The 15,000-nt window shown below is 47.0% G+C and overlaps 1 protein-coding gene across 1 annotated transcript in view; it reads right to left on the bottom strand.

The window, feature by feature from the left end:
* Window positions 1–5,945: 5,945 nt before the first annotated feature.
* The window catches only part of LOC308156388 (AP-4 complex accessory subunit RUSC2), a gene marked incomplete at both ends in the record, with an annotated part of 17,650 nt that continues 8,595 nt past the window's right edge, over window positions 5,946–15,000 (bottom strand). Inside the window, 4 exon segments of the mRNA XM_080529726.1 lie at window positions 5,946–6,054; window positions 6,177–6,456; window positions 6,910–7,107; window positions 7,574–7,620. Coding sequence (XP_080385852.1) covers window positions 5,946–6,054; window positions 6,177–6,456; window positions 6,910–7,107; window positions 7,574–7,620 — 634 coding nt within the window.

The following is a 15,000-nucleotide window of genomic DNA, read 5'->3' as shown; positions in this document are numbered from 1 at the left end:
GGTGAAACAGTACAGGGGGGTAGTAGATGTCTCAGGGGGGACAGTACAGGAGGGTAGTAGATGTCTCAGGAGGGACAGTACAGGGGGTTAGTAGATGTCTCAGGAGGGACAGTACAGGGGGTAGTAGATGTCTCAGGAGGGACAGTACAGGGGGTTAGTAGATGTCTCAGGAGGGACAGTACAGGGGGTAGTAGATGTCTCAGGAGGGACAGTACAGGGGGTAGTAGATGTCTCAGGAGGGACAGTACAGGGGGGTAGTAGATGTCTCAGGAGGGACAGTACAGGGGGGGTAGTAGATGTCTCAGGAGGGACAGGTCAGGGGGTAGTAGATGTCTCAGGAGGGACAGTACAGGGGGGTAGTAGATGTCTCAGGAGGGACAGTACAGGGGGGTAGTAGATGTCTCAGGAGGGACAGTACAGGGGGTAGTAGATGTCTCAGGAGGGACAGTACAGGGGGGGTAGTAGATGTCTCAGGAGGGACAGTACAGGGGGTAGTAGATGTCTCAGGAGGGACAGTACAGGGGGTAGTAGATGTCTCAGGAGGGACAGTTAAGGTGTAGACTGAAGAGATGGAGGTCTTCAATGGGGCTCTTATTATAGGGTTCAACATAGTAACACTTCCACTGATTGATTTATTGACTGATTGATTGATTGATTGATTGATTGGGCTTCTACTCTCTAACTGAAGGCCAGCCATCACTTACACCAGGGATCAATAAGTTAATCTTTATTATCGCAGAGATTGATTGTCACATGGCACATACAGTCAAGAGAGGCATTCTGGGATAGCAGAGGAAGGATAGCAAAGTTGGGGAGGAAAGACCAACATAGTTACAATATACTTCATCACTTTTCATATTATTGCAGAGATTGTTGTAGTCATTTAGTCGTTCCTTTCACAAAATACAAGATACAAACTGAACCTTTCCTCCTCTCTTCAGCTTCATACTGGACTGGTCTACTAAAATATTATCTGTTAACACAACAACATGATTGCTTTATATATTGTGCAAATGAACACCCACCAATGGGAGCTCTTACAGAAAGGATTCCACAAAACCTAGAACTAACACAACAACATGATTGCTTTATATATTGTGCAAATGAACACCCACCAATGGGAGCTCTTACAGAAAGGATTCCACAAAACCTAGAACTGGATTACCGAACCTATTTACAAAAAAACGCTACTTTTCTTTCATAAAAAAAACAACAACACAATGCATTAGGATACAGTTAAGTAACAACCACACACATACACACACACACACACACACACACACACACACACACACACACACACACACACAGTACAGCAGTCCATTAGCACCTAGAGACTTCTTGAACATACATGGTTACACATGCACACAGAGGACCATGCTAGGGTTTACTTTGAATAATCACAACCACCGATTACTGACTCTGTCCAGTTTAACTGGAAGGCGAATACGCTGTTTAAGGTGAGGCCACTGCATGAGTGTGTGGTGCAGTGCATGGTATCATGGTATCATGGTATATTTGGCACGAGTAAAAAAAGGAATCTACTTCCAGCATTTTTTGTTGTGGTTGTTGTCATGTCATTACACTGCACAGAGGATGAGGGTTGGGTAAGGAACAGAGGATGAGGGTTAGCTAAGAGACAGAGGATGAGGGTTAGGTAAGGACAGAGGATGAGGGTTAGGTAAGGAACAGAGGATGAGGGTTAGGTAAGGACAGAGGATGAGGGTTAGGTAAGGATAGAGGATGAGGGTTAGGTAAGGAATAGAGGATGAGGGTTAGGTAAGGAACAGAGGATGAGGGTTAGGTAAGAGACAGAGGATGAGGGTTAGGTAAGGAACAGAGGATGAGGGTTAGGTAAGAGACAGAGGATGAGGGTTAGGTAAGAAACAGAGGATGAGGGTTAGGTAAGGAACAGAGGATGAGGGTTAGGTAAGGAACAGAGGATGAGGGTTAGGTAAGGAACAGAGGATGAGGGTTAGGTAAGAGACAGAGGATGAGGGTTAGGTAAGGAACAGAGGATGAGGGTTAGGTAAGGAACAGAGGATGAGGGTTAGGTAAGGAACAGAGGATGAAGGTTAGGTAAGGTACAGAGGATGAGGGTTAGGTAAGAGACAGAGGATGAGGGTTAGGTAAGGAACAGAGGATGAGGGTTAGGTAAGAAACAGAGGATGAGGGTTAGGTAAGGAACAGAGGATGAGGGTTAGGTAAGGAACAGAGGATGAGGGTTAGGTAAGGAACAGAGGATGAGGGTTAGGTAAGAGACAGAGGATGAGGGTGAGGTAAGGAACAGAGGATGAGGGTTAGGTAAGGAACAGAGGATGAGGGTTAGGTAAGGAACAGAGGATGAGGGTTAGGTAAGAGACAGGATGAGGGTTAGGTAAGGAACAGAGGATGAGGGTTAGGTAAGGAACAGAGGATGAGGGTTAGGTAAGGAACAGAGGATGAGGGTTAGGTAAGAGACAGGATGAGGGTTAGGTAAGGAACAGAGGATGAGGGTTAGGTAAGGAACAGAGGATGAGGGTTAGGTGAGAGACAGAGGATGAGGGTTAGGTAAGGAACAGAGGATGAGGGTTAGGTAAGAGACAGAGGATGAGGGTTAGGTAAGAGACAGAGGATGAGGGTTAGGTAAGAGACAGAGGATGAGGGTTAGGTAAGGAACAGAGGATGAGGGTTAGGTAAGAGACAGAGGATGAGGGTTAGGTAAGGAACAGAGGATGAGGGTTAGGTAAGGGACAGAGGATGAGGGTTAGGTAAGGGACAGAGGATGAGGGTTAGGTAAGAGACAGAGGATGAGGGTTAGGTAAGGAACAGAGGATGAGGGTTAGGTAAGGAACAGAGGATGAGGGTGAGGTAAGAGACAGAGGATGAGGGTTAGGTAAGGAACAGAGGATGAGGGTTAGGTAAGGGATAGAGGATGAGGGTTAGGTAAGGAACAGAGGATGAGGGTTAGGTAAGGAACAGAGGATGAGGGTTAGGTAAGAGACAGAGGATGAGGGTTAGGTAAGGGATAGAGACAGAGGATGAGGGTTAGGTAAGAGACAGAGGATGAGGGTTAGGTAAGGAACAGAGGATGAGGGTTAGGTAAGGAACAGAGGATGAGGGTTAGGTAAGAGACAGAGGATGAGGGTTAGGTAAGGAACAGAGGATGAGGGTTAGGTAAGGAACAGAGGATGAGGGTTAGGTAAGGGACAGAGGATGAGGGTTAGGTAAGGAACAGAGGATGAGGCCCTCATCCTCTGTTCCTTACCTAACCCTCATCATGAGGGTTAGGTAAGGAACAGAGGATGAGGGTTAGGTAAGAGACAGAGGATGAGGGTTAGGTAAGGAACAGAGGATGAGGGTTAGGTAAGGGATAGAGGATGAGGGTTAGGTAAGGAACAGAGGATGAGGGTTAGGTAAGAGACAGAGGATGAGGGTTAGGTAAGGAACAGAGGATGAGGGTTAGGTAAGGGATAGAGGATGAGGGTTAGGTAAGAGACAGAGGATGAGGGTTAGGTAAGGAACAGAGGATGAGGGTTAGGTAAGGGACAGAGGATGAGGGTTAGGTAAGGAACAGAGGATGACGGTTAGGTAAGGAACAGAGGATGAGGGTTAGGTAAGGGACAGAGGATGAGGGTTAGGTAAGGAACAGAGACAGAGGATGAGGGTTAGGTAAGGAACAGAGGATGAGGGTTAGGTAAGGAACAGAGGATGAGGGTTAGGTAAGGAACAGAGGATGAGGGTTAGGTAAGAGACAGAGGATGAGGGTTAGGTAAGAGACAGAGGATGAGGGTTAGGTAAGGGACAGAGGATGAGGGTTAGGTAAGGAACAGAGGATGAGGGTTAGGTAAGAGACAGAGGATGAGGGTTAGGTAAGGGACAGAGGATGAGGGTTAGGTAAGGGATAGAGGATGAGGGTTAGGTAAGGAACAGAGGATGAGGGTTAGGTAAGGAACAGAGGATGAGGGTTAGGTAAGAGACAGAGGATGAGGGTTAGGTAAGAGACAGAGGATGAGGGTTAGGTAAGGAATAGAGGATGAGGGTTAGGTAAGGGATAGAGGATGAGGGTTAGGTAAGGGAGAGGATGAGGGTTAGGTAAGGGACAGAGAAGGGTTTGAAAGCAGGAGGTCTAATTGATTGTAAGTAGAACAGGGTTCTACGGAGGCATGCAGCTCCCTCTGACGTCCTTGGTTCCTCTGAGGGGGTCTAGGGAGGGTCAGGTCGTCCTGAGGCAGGTCCATGACCCCGGGACAGGCGTCTCTTTCCAGAACAACACCGTTTGATTGAAAGGCGCAGAAGAAGAAGAAGAAGAAGAAGAAGAAGAAGAAATCGCAACTCATGACAGACTAGCGAAGCACTTAGCAAATACAGTATCACAGGAAGTTTGTTTCTTTTGTGCCACACGGTGTCAAGTAACAGTATCACAGCTATGGCCACTACTGGATCACCTGTGGAACACCTGCGGATCACCTGTGGATCACCTGTGGAACACCTGTGGAACACCTGTGCGCATTACATTTGTATCAAAAAGGTCTTATTATTATTATGTGCTTATTCGCTGCTTTCTGTCTAGCCATGTGTTCTAGAATACGTGACATCGTCTATGACATCATCACAACACTGTGACGTCATCACAACACTGTGGACTCAGGATGTCAGGGGGGGTCAAGCGGTTGTGTCGGTTCTTTTTAGGGGTGGGCATCGACGATCGATAATTTTTTTGTTTTTTTTGTGATCGACCAAATGTTTTATTTTGTGATCGACCAAGATCCTTATCGATCAATTATCGATCGTCGATTTTGGTAATAGTTTGTTTCTAATTTTTGTCCTTTTGTCACAGAAGGGTTCCATGTGGTGCTGTGTTTACATGTTAACCATCTAGCAGACGCTTTTTTATCTAAAGCGACCTACAATTAGAGATATCAGGGACAGTCTCACTGGAGTAACTTAGAGCTGAGTGCCTTACTCAAGGACACACTAGTGGTGGTGTTCCCAGGTCTTACTCAAGGACACACTAGTGGTGGTGTTCCCAGGTCTTACTCAAGGACACACTAGTGGTGGTGTTCCCAGGTCTTACTCAAGGACACACTAGTAGTGGTGTTCCCAGGTCTTACTCAAGGACACACTAGTGGTGGTGTTCCCAGGTCTTACTCAAGGACACACTAGTGGCGGTGTTCCCAGGTCTTACTCAAGGGCACACTAGTGGTGGTGTTCCCAGGTCTTACTCAAGGACACACTAGTGGTGGTGTTCCCAGGTCTTACTCAAGGGCACACTAGTGGTGGTGTTCCCCAGGTCTTACTCAAGGACACACTAGTGGTGGTGTTCCCAGGTCTTACTCAAGGACACACTAGTGGTGGTGTTCCCAGGTCTTACTCAAGGACACACTAGTGGTGGTGTTCCCAGGTCTTACTCAAGGGCACACTAGTGGTGGTGTTCCCAGGTCTTACTCAAGGGCACACTAGTGGTGGTGTTCCCAGGTCTTACTCAAGGACACACTAGTGGTGGTGTTCCCAGGTCTTACTCAAGGGCACACTAGTGGTGGTGTTCCCAGGTCTTACTCAAGGACACACTAGTGGTGGTGTTCCCAGGTCTTACTCAAGGGCACACTAGTGGTGGTGTTCCCCAGGTCTTACTCAAGGACACACTAGTGGTGGTGTTCCCAGGTCTTACTCAAGGACACACTAGTGGTGGTGTTCCCAGGTCTTACTCAAGGGCACACTAGTGGTGGTGTTCCCAGGTCTTACTCAAGGACACACTAGTGGCGGTGTTCCCAGGTCTTACTCAAGGACACACTAGTGGTGGTGTTCCCAGGTCTTACTCAAGGACACACTAGTGGTGGTGTTTCCCAGGTGGGGATTTGATCTCATGACCTTCTGATCACCAGTCCAACTCCCTCCCTCCCTCTCCACCAGCCCCCCCCCCCCCCCCTGGTCCTGCAGACCCTCCCAGGTCCAACTCTGAGTGTCTATGTCTGATGGTGGTCTGGGTCGGACCCGGGCCACCTCCCGGACCAGACCGTCTGGACCAGCAGACCCAGCTCAGACCGGTTCAGCTGCAGCCACTCTGACGGCCTCCTGTCAGGCAGAACAACAGACGGAAAACAGAATTATTACAAAGGAATTAGAACATTAGAACATTAGGACATCGCCATAGGAACAGATTTGTTGTTGTGTTGATTCCTGTGGGTTATTCTGACCTCTTGACCTGTGTCCTGTTGAAGCGTTGTGTTGTCCTGGTGGGGGGGTCCTTGGTGGGGGGGTCCCTGATGGGGGGGTCCCTCCCTGCTCCGAACAGCTTAGCCCAACGAAGCCCCCCCCCCCGGGAGGGACCACGGTCCTGGAGGCGTGGTCTCTGATCCCCCCCCTCCCCCCGGGCCTCCTGTAGCCCCTCCCCCCTCGCTGGCCCCCATCGCCTGTCCTGCTGGATGACCTTTGACCCCAGGGAGGGCCCCTGCTGCACGGCCTGCTGTGAGCCACCTGTGAGTCTGCGGCTGTCGTCCCCGTGACCCTCCCCCTGTCTCTCCCCCTGTCTGTCCCCCTGTCCCTCCCCCTGTCCCTCCCCCTGTCTGTCCCCGTGTCCCTCTCCCTGTCTGTCCCTGTGTCCCTCCCCCTGTCTCTCCCCCTGTCTGTCCCCCTGTCTGTCCCCCTGTCCCTCCCCCTGTCTGTCCCCCTGTCTGTCCCTGTGTCTCTCCCCCTGTCTCTCCCCCTGTCTCTCCCCCTGTCTGTCCCTGTGTCTCTCCCCCTGTCTCTCCCCCTGTCTCTCCCCCTGTCTGTCCCTGTGTCTCTCCCCCTGTCTGTCCCCCTGTCTGTCCCTGTGTCCCTCCCCCTGTCTGTCCCTGTGTCTCTCCCCCTGTCTGTCCCCCTGTCCCTCCCCCTCCCCCTCCCCCCCTCCTCCTCCTCTCAGCGGCGGCCAGCTGGTCATGAGGAGGCCTGCTGAGGAGGGAGGAGGGGCGTGGTCTGAGCCCGGCGGTCTGTCCCTGAGGAGGCGGGGCTCCAGCAGCAGGTTGAGGTCAAAGGGCACCAGGGACAGCGGCTGCAGGAGGAGCAGCAGCTCCTGGAACAGCGCCTGGCTCTGCCCCTGCGAGGTGGGCAGGAAACCCCAGGGGTGGTAGTGGCTCGCCACCACGTCTGGGAGCGGGGGGAGGAGAGGAGGGGAGGGGGGAGAGGGAGGAGAGGGAGGAGAGGGAGGAGAGGAGGAGAGGGAGGAGATGGAGGAGAGGGAGGAGAGGGAGCAGAGGGAGGAGAGGGAGGAGAGGAGGAGAGGGGGGAGAGGGAGCAGAGGGAGGAGAGGGAGGAGAGGAGGAGAGGGGGGAGAGGGAGGAGAGGGAGGAGAGGGAGGAAGTGTGAGACATCGTGCGATGCTTAATAGTTTGATCTGATTATTAAAGAGAAAGTAGACGCTACACCCAGACCTCCCGTTTAACAAATCAAATCGAATCAAACTTTATTTGTATAGCGCATTTCAGACAAAACAAAACATGTGACACAATGTGCTTCACAGATTACAAGGAAGATAAAACAACAATAGAGATAAAAACAACAACAGATAAAACAACAGAGTACTAAGAAGAGAATCTCAACAGGAGGTGTTTACCTTTCTGGTTGAACAGATGACTCAGCCAGAACTCTAAAGCCCTCAAGCTGAAAGAAAGAAAAGAAAAAAAACTGCCATTGTAGTATATTTCTGTAGTATGTATGATCTATGTATGAATATGTGGTATGTTTTAGACACACACACATGCCAGGGCATGCAGGGACACAGATGACCAGCAGGGACCTTTGGGGGTTGGGCAGGGACACACATGCACGCTGGCCCCTCCCCTCTGGAGCGGAACGGGCAGAGAGGGACAGAGAGCGCTCTCTTGCAGCCCAGGATCCACGGGGAACAGATGTAATGTATAAACCTGCCTGTAACTGATTAAATTGTCTTAAACTAACTGTTCTTTGATTCATAATCAATAAGAATACACGACAGTAAATGGCGAGCAAGCGACGGAGATAAAATAACTTAATTTACAGTATTGTGCGGACTCTTCAATTCGACGAAGAAGGTAGATTTTCTGCAGAAATCTCTCTCTAGTCGATTGGTGTGTTTAAAATAGGCTGTAAATCTCAGATAAGTTATAGTCAAAAGAATCTGTGTAACGGTAATCTTGTTGGAATAGAAGCAAACTTTTCATAAATCTTTGATGGGTGGGTGGTGAGAGCCGGACTTGGAAGCCCGTTTTTTGTAAAAAATAGTGTTTGATGGTAAGGTTTGTTTGTACGGTATTGGAATATCGTGTGTGTTTGTGTAAAATTCGGTGAGGTTGTGTTTATGTGTTGGAGTGTGGGTGGACTCGGTAGTCTGTTTTATATTGTAGCAGTGGAGAACATGTGAGGCTCTTTTGTCTGTTTGGAAGGACGCCATTCAGTGTACTTTCAGCGGAGTTTAGACGCCATTTGCATTTAGACGCCATTTGCAGTGTGTCAGAGAGTCTAAAGGACACACACAGAGGCCATCTTTATGAGGGAAACGTGAACGTAGAATATTTGAATGAGATAGTTAAACTGGATTGAAAAATAATCTTGATATTGCGGTGTCGTGAAAAGTAATCGTTTATGAAAACAAGTTGTGTTAAAGAGATTGTTTTAAAGCAGGCTACAAACACGCGGTGGTTTCTCAAGGACAAAAGGGTTGTTAAATTGAGCCGCCTGCTTTCTGTCTCTGGCCTTTAGGCTTCGGACACGTAGGGGGGTTGCGTGTGATTGTTGCATTACATAGACTATAGTATTTAAGATAGAGAGATAGTGAATTGATCATTGGGGTATTTTAAAGTAGTTTAAAGTTTAAGCAATGTTATGTTGTAAAGATTGATCTGGGAGTCCACAGCGGGTTTTTCCCCCAGAAGGACAAAGACTAGCCCCTCCTTCCCCTACTCCATTTTTACACGGAGGCGCTGGCGCATGCGCAATCGATACGCAAGTCGGTTACTTGGCGCCGCCTGCTGGACGAAATACGACAATACATTTTAAAACACTAAATCCTCAGGGAGATACAGCTGAGGTCGATGAAACAGTCCGATACATTAATAAATAGATGGTTATAAATGATTGTAATGTATTACATTAATTTAATTAATTTAATTAATTACAAATTGATTGAATTAATTATTCAGATCATTTTATTTCTCTGTTTTCACAAAACTTTGATCAATTGTTTTGTGACAATCTAATGATATGTTGATAATAGCTAATTGACTTTACAGGTTTACATCAATGAAGGGTCAATGAATAATTCTAACTAATCATTCATTCCTTTCACTTAACAAGTCGATTTCTGTACAGATTGTAATTAATAATTCTAACTAATCATTCATTCTTTTCCAAATAACAAGTCGATTTCTTTACAGGTTATAATTAATATTTGTAATTTACATCTTTTATTTTAGTTAGGTCATTTCCACAGTGTTTGATTAAGGAATAGCAGAATAGTACATATTTGATAGTTGAGCAGTAAAAGGGTTTTTGTGGATCGGTGAATGCTTAGGTGTGACCAGCTTTTGTGATTTAATAATTGTGTTGACCAGAACTGTAATTAGTATTGAATGAGTAATTAAGTGACACATTCATAAACAATTAGGAAACACATTTAAGTATAAAGTACTTACACAGAGATTAGATTTAAGTTAATACTGCACTGACATACACAAGAGGCAAGTCTGTTATTCTGAAGTTGCAGGGTTTTTGTGGGGATGGTTAATACAGTTATATTGGACTAGCATTTGTTTAGCAAACAAGACAAAATAAGGTGGGTTGTAAGAAGCGTACACCTTATCTAATATAGAATATTGTCAGCATATTGAACAAGTAGAATGGGGTCGAATTCCACGAAGCTGTTAAAAGATATTAGTGAACATCGTGGAATGTTGGCTACGTTATCCCCTATGGCTATAGTGGAAAAAATGAATCCTCTTGTTAGGGAAATTAGCAAAATGTCAACGAAATGGAATAGCCGTTGGGCATACATTGAACAGCCGTGGCCGAAAGAGGGCAGCATTAATTTACAATTAATTGCAACATTGGAAATACTTATCAATGGGCACAAAGCACATCAAAGAGGAAAGATTAGATCAGAGAAACGCAAGTTAGAGTTAGCTATTTTAGATCTATTTAAGGTAGAGGGACAGAAAATAGCTCAGTGTCCTGCCCCCAGTCCCCCTCCATATGCTAAGGCACTGGAGGATCATTCCCAGAAGAAGAAGAAGGAGCCAAGGGGAAAAGGGGACGACAGGAGTGACGAGGAAGATGACAGCGAAGATGGCAGTGCAGACTCAAGTGATGACGACAATGCAGATGGAGGCTACAACGCGCAGGTCAGGAAGAGGATAGCCACAGCCGAAAGGAAAGGTGGGAGAAGACGCCCGGAGAAAGAGGGAGATTGTCACCGAATGTCATCAAATACATTAAAGAACTGTCCAGTGCTGATTCGGGGTAACAAGATGGAATATCATCCGTGGCATCATACAGATTTGTCTGAAGTGATCGAGAAACTCCCAGTTCTTCAAGAGGGAGGACATTCGTGGACTCGAGAGGTCGACGTGATACTGATAGGAACGCAGGCCGCGATGGGAGACCTGAAAAGACTCTTAGCTTTTATTGCAGGATTGGATACAATGCAGGAAATATTGATGAAGGCAGGACTTCATAGATATATCAATACATCAGTTTATGATCCAGAGCTCTTCGCAGCAAACAGAGGCAGGCTGTGGAAAGCAATCAGAGAGACCTACCCTACTCACATTCACCCAGACAATATCATTGTGAAGCCACTGGGGGGGGATGAGAATCCCAGGGGTTATATTGCCCGTATGCACTCTCAATGGAGAAGTGTGACAGGGAAAGACGCTGAAGATAACCCCTTAGAAAAATCCATAATCAGGGAAAAAATACAAGAAGGGCTTCCTACCCCAGTTAAGGATAAGCTAGCAGAAGTGGTGGGGCTACGACACATGAACAAAGCTGTTTATATAGACCACGTAGCTCATCAAGTTGAGGTATATCGAAAGAACATTCAGATACAGAAGGCACGAGACGAAGAATCCCTCAGAATATTGACTCATTTGCAATTGACTGAAAGCGAGAGGAACATAGAGGGAGTGCAGGCTTTAGCCCCACAGCAACAGCCACCTGGAGTGCAGACTGCTACTTACCAGTCCTACTCACAGGGGCCACAAGGGGGGTATCCTGCTACTTACCAGTCCTACCCACAGGGGCCACAAGGGGGGTATCCATACCCACAAGGGCCACCAGGGGTGCAAGCGGTTCCATGCCAGATGTACACACAGGCTGGCCAAGGACCACCACCAGGGGGATGGACAGCAGCAGGGAAGGAGATGCTAGAACCATGCCAATGCGACCAGAATGGACATCTAGCCTGTGCCTGCTGCAACAGGCCCCAGGGGGGCGCAGGGGGGAGCCAAGGAGGAGGATATTGGCCCCCTACTACACCTGCTCCAGGAGTGATGAACCCTTACGGAGGCCCAGCAGCTGGCCTATAGGGGTGCCCGGAAGATCCGAGTGGGAGGTGCCAGCTGGTGGTGACACAGAAGCCTGAAGGCGCCACGCACCTCCCTATGTCTAGAGAATATGTGAAGACAATCGGATTTGAGGGAATTAAACAGCTGATTCCTACAACTGAGCTTGTAGACTTAGAGTACAAGGGACAGAGAGCAACTCTGTCAACACTTGTGTCAGAACACACGCCAACAGGGCTGCTAGGGAGAGATGCTCTATGCCAATTGAACTGTACAGTAAAATGCACACCTGACGACTGTCAGGTGACGGTGCCATCCGGTGTTCAGATTCCATCGACAGCCAGAGTGATTAAGCATAGAACAGACCTACAAGCTTTGCCTTTAAAGGGAGCTGATATAGAATATTGGGTTGATGGGTCTTGTTACGGGGTAGGAGAAACGTTGTGCGCTGGGTATTCCTTAGTTAAAGCACAAAATTCAAAGTTTATTGTAGAACAGGCTGAGGCAGTTCCTCAGCCTTGCTCGGCTCAGTTGGCTGAATTGATTGCCCTCACAGAAGCATGCAACTTGGGAACCGGACGGAGAGTGACAGTGTACACCGACTCTGCCTATGCACATAATGTTTGTCATTTTAATGGAGCTGTATGGAGGGGGCGGGGTTTTAAGAGAACTGATGGTACGCCTATACAGCATCACGCACAGATCATGAAGCTGTTACAAGCCATGATGAAGCCAAAGGAATTAGCTATAGTGAAGTGTGCCACACACAGGTCTGACTCATCACATGTCACACAAGGTAACAGGGCTGCAGAGGATGCAGCCAAAGCCATTACAGGAGCAGACAAGGCAGGTAAAGGTCTTCTGGTCACACATGAAAAGCAATTACAGGGCATGGTCACACTTGAGGATTTATTGATGTTACAGAGTAGAGTAACTACGTTAGACAAGAGCGTTTGGCTAGCAAGGGGGGCAAGTCAGGATGACACAGGTCTATGGAGGAATCATGAGGGGTTGGTTGTAGCACCCTCAGATTTATTAGGCATGTTAATACAGGAAGCTCATGGATTAGCACATGTGGCTAGGGGGGAGGTGAGACGCAAGATCACCAAGAAATATGGGTTTTGGAGTCCATATTTGATGGAACAGATTGACCATGCTTTAGGTCAATGTGGGGTCTGTTGGAGAAACAACATCAGAGTGGGTACACCAGTGGTGTCTGGGCATATCCCTACCCCAATAGGGCCACGGGTGGTGGACAGGGGGGTGGATGTACAGAGTAGGCAGGATGTTGTGCCAACAGGTGCCGAGGTCCCCAGAGAACCTGAGAAGGAGGAGCTACGAGGAGATGCTGTGGTGTTGCCAGAGCCAGTGGCAATGCCAGTGTTACAGCCAGTGACATTACCGGCAGTGCCTGAAACCGAGGGGACAGTGGAAAGCTGTCCAGATGCCAATGAACCAGAAACCAACGAAGCAGAGAGTGCTGACAGTCTGGAGGTCCAGCCTGGGAGTGTCCAAAGCCTGGACACCTGTGCTACTGGGGATGCTGGCGAGTGCCTGCACCATGCTTCAGATGATGCTGAGGGCGACTCCCCAGACCTTGATCAGCGTGGGAGTGGACCAGGCGGTTACCTGAACCTCAATGACACTGACGGACGACGACCAGTTAGGAAAAGATTGAAGACTATGAATAGGGTAGTGAAGCAGAAGATCAAAGGGAACGACGGGAATGGACAGCAGATGATAGCATGGCTGGAAACGGTCTTAGGGGCATGGGAAACTTACTTTGCCAAGATAGGAGCACCTATTATAGCAGACATGATTTTTGACTTTCTTAGAAGGCAGGGCCTCATTGACTGTTTTTGGAAAATCAGTCACTCAGTCCACGTTAATGAACTTTTCAGAAGACTAGTCCTCACCTGAGGTGAAGATCTATGCATTAATGCATTCCCTTTGTCCTGTGCTTACTGTTGGGGAATTATGTGTTATGATAACTGAATGTCATTATTTGTGTATTGTTTGTTTATTTCTATATCGTATGGGATTGATGTCAGTTGAGAAGTGATGTAGTGGTTATGCAAAGATAGGAAAGAGGTTCTGTTCCTAGCGCAACGAAAATGGAAGCTGCTGACTGTGAAAGTGTTATCAATCTGAGACAGCGGTAAAGGCTGTTCTCCAACTGGGTACAAGTGCTAGTAACCTCTGACCCTGACGCTTCAAGGACAAAGAAAACATCGGTCGTTGGAAGTTTCTGTATTGATTTGTGCATGATGAACTGTGTTTAGTTTAATTGTGATTGTTATTTTCAAAATTCTTTTTATTATTGGTTGTTTTCTATTTTTTGTTTATGATATCTTTGGTTCCTAATACTGGTCCTGGGTTGGTCTGTGTTATTGTGCTTCTTGTGTTGTGTGTTGGTGTAGTTTTTCTGTCTGTTGTTGTTTATTTTTTAATTTTTAATTTTATTTTAAACTAAAAAAAAAAAAAAATTTTGGGATGTTTTGTGGGGTTTTGTGTTTTTGTTTTTGTTTTATGGTAGTTTAGTTTCGGAACACCCTCTGGGTGGTCCGAGGGGGGATGTGTAGTATATTTCTGTAGTATGTATGATCTATGTATGAATATGTGGTATGTTTTAGACACACACACATGCCAGGGCATGCAGGGACACAGATGACCAGCAGGGACCTTTGGGGGTTGGGCAGGGACACACATGCACGCTGGCCCCTCCCCTCTGGAGCGGAACGGGCAGAGAGGGACAGAGAGCGCTCTCTTGCAGCCCAGGATCCACGGGGAACAGATGTAATGTATAAACCTGCCTGTAACTGATTAAATTGTCTTAAACTAACTGTTCTTTGATTCATAATCAATAAGAATACACGACACCATCACTCATCTTAGTAATAATAATAATACATGTTATTTATGGGCGCCTTTCAAGGCTCTCAAGGACACATTACAAGACAGTTTAAAACCACATATCAAAACATTAAAATCAACAAAGCAAAAAGAGCTAAAAACAGAAATAACAACAAACTAAATACAGGAGATCAAACCTTAGTGCTAACTGTATCCTGTCTTATTTGTCACTTGTGTCCTGTACTATTATCACTTTTTATTATCTTGTATTCTGCGTGTTGCCTTATTGTCTTGTGTTGCAATGTCAGGAACCGAAGCCTAAGAATTTTACTCACTTACACTTGTGTAATGTGACGTAACAATAAAACTTGATACTTGAAACGTACAATCACTACAGGTTCTGACATCGATACACATCAAACAACACATTTGTTTTGTTGCATGACTAGATGTACATAGTAATATGGGACACGTTCTAGTCTTTTGGTCCGCATGTCGGCAACCAATCAAAATGTTCTGACTTTTCTTTTGAAACACGGAACTACGTTTCAACGTTGTTGAGAATCACAAACACAAACTCGCTAGTCAAGCCAAAACACTGCAACAACGCAATGGATTGGGTGAGTAATCCCCACTGCTACCTAGAACACTA

Source organism: Nansenia antarctica, assembly GCF_963989245.1.
Source record: "Nansenia antarctica genome assembly, chromosome: 4".
NCBI lineage: Eukaryota > Metazoa > Chordata > Actinopteri > Argentiniformes > Microstomatidae > Nansenia > Nansenia antarctica.
Note: the sequence above shows the minus strand (reverse complement) of the source record. Positions and strands in the feature narration are given on the sequence as shown.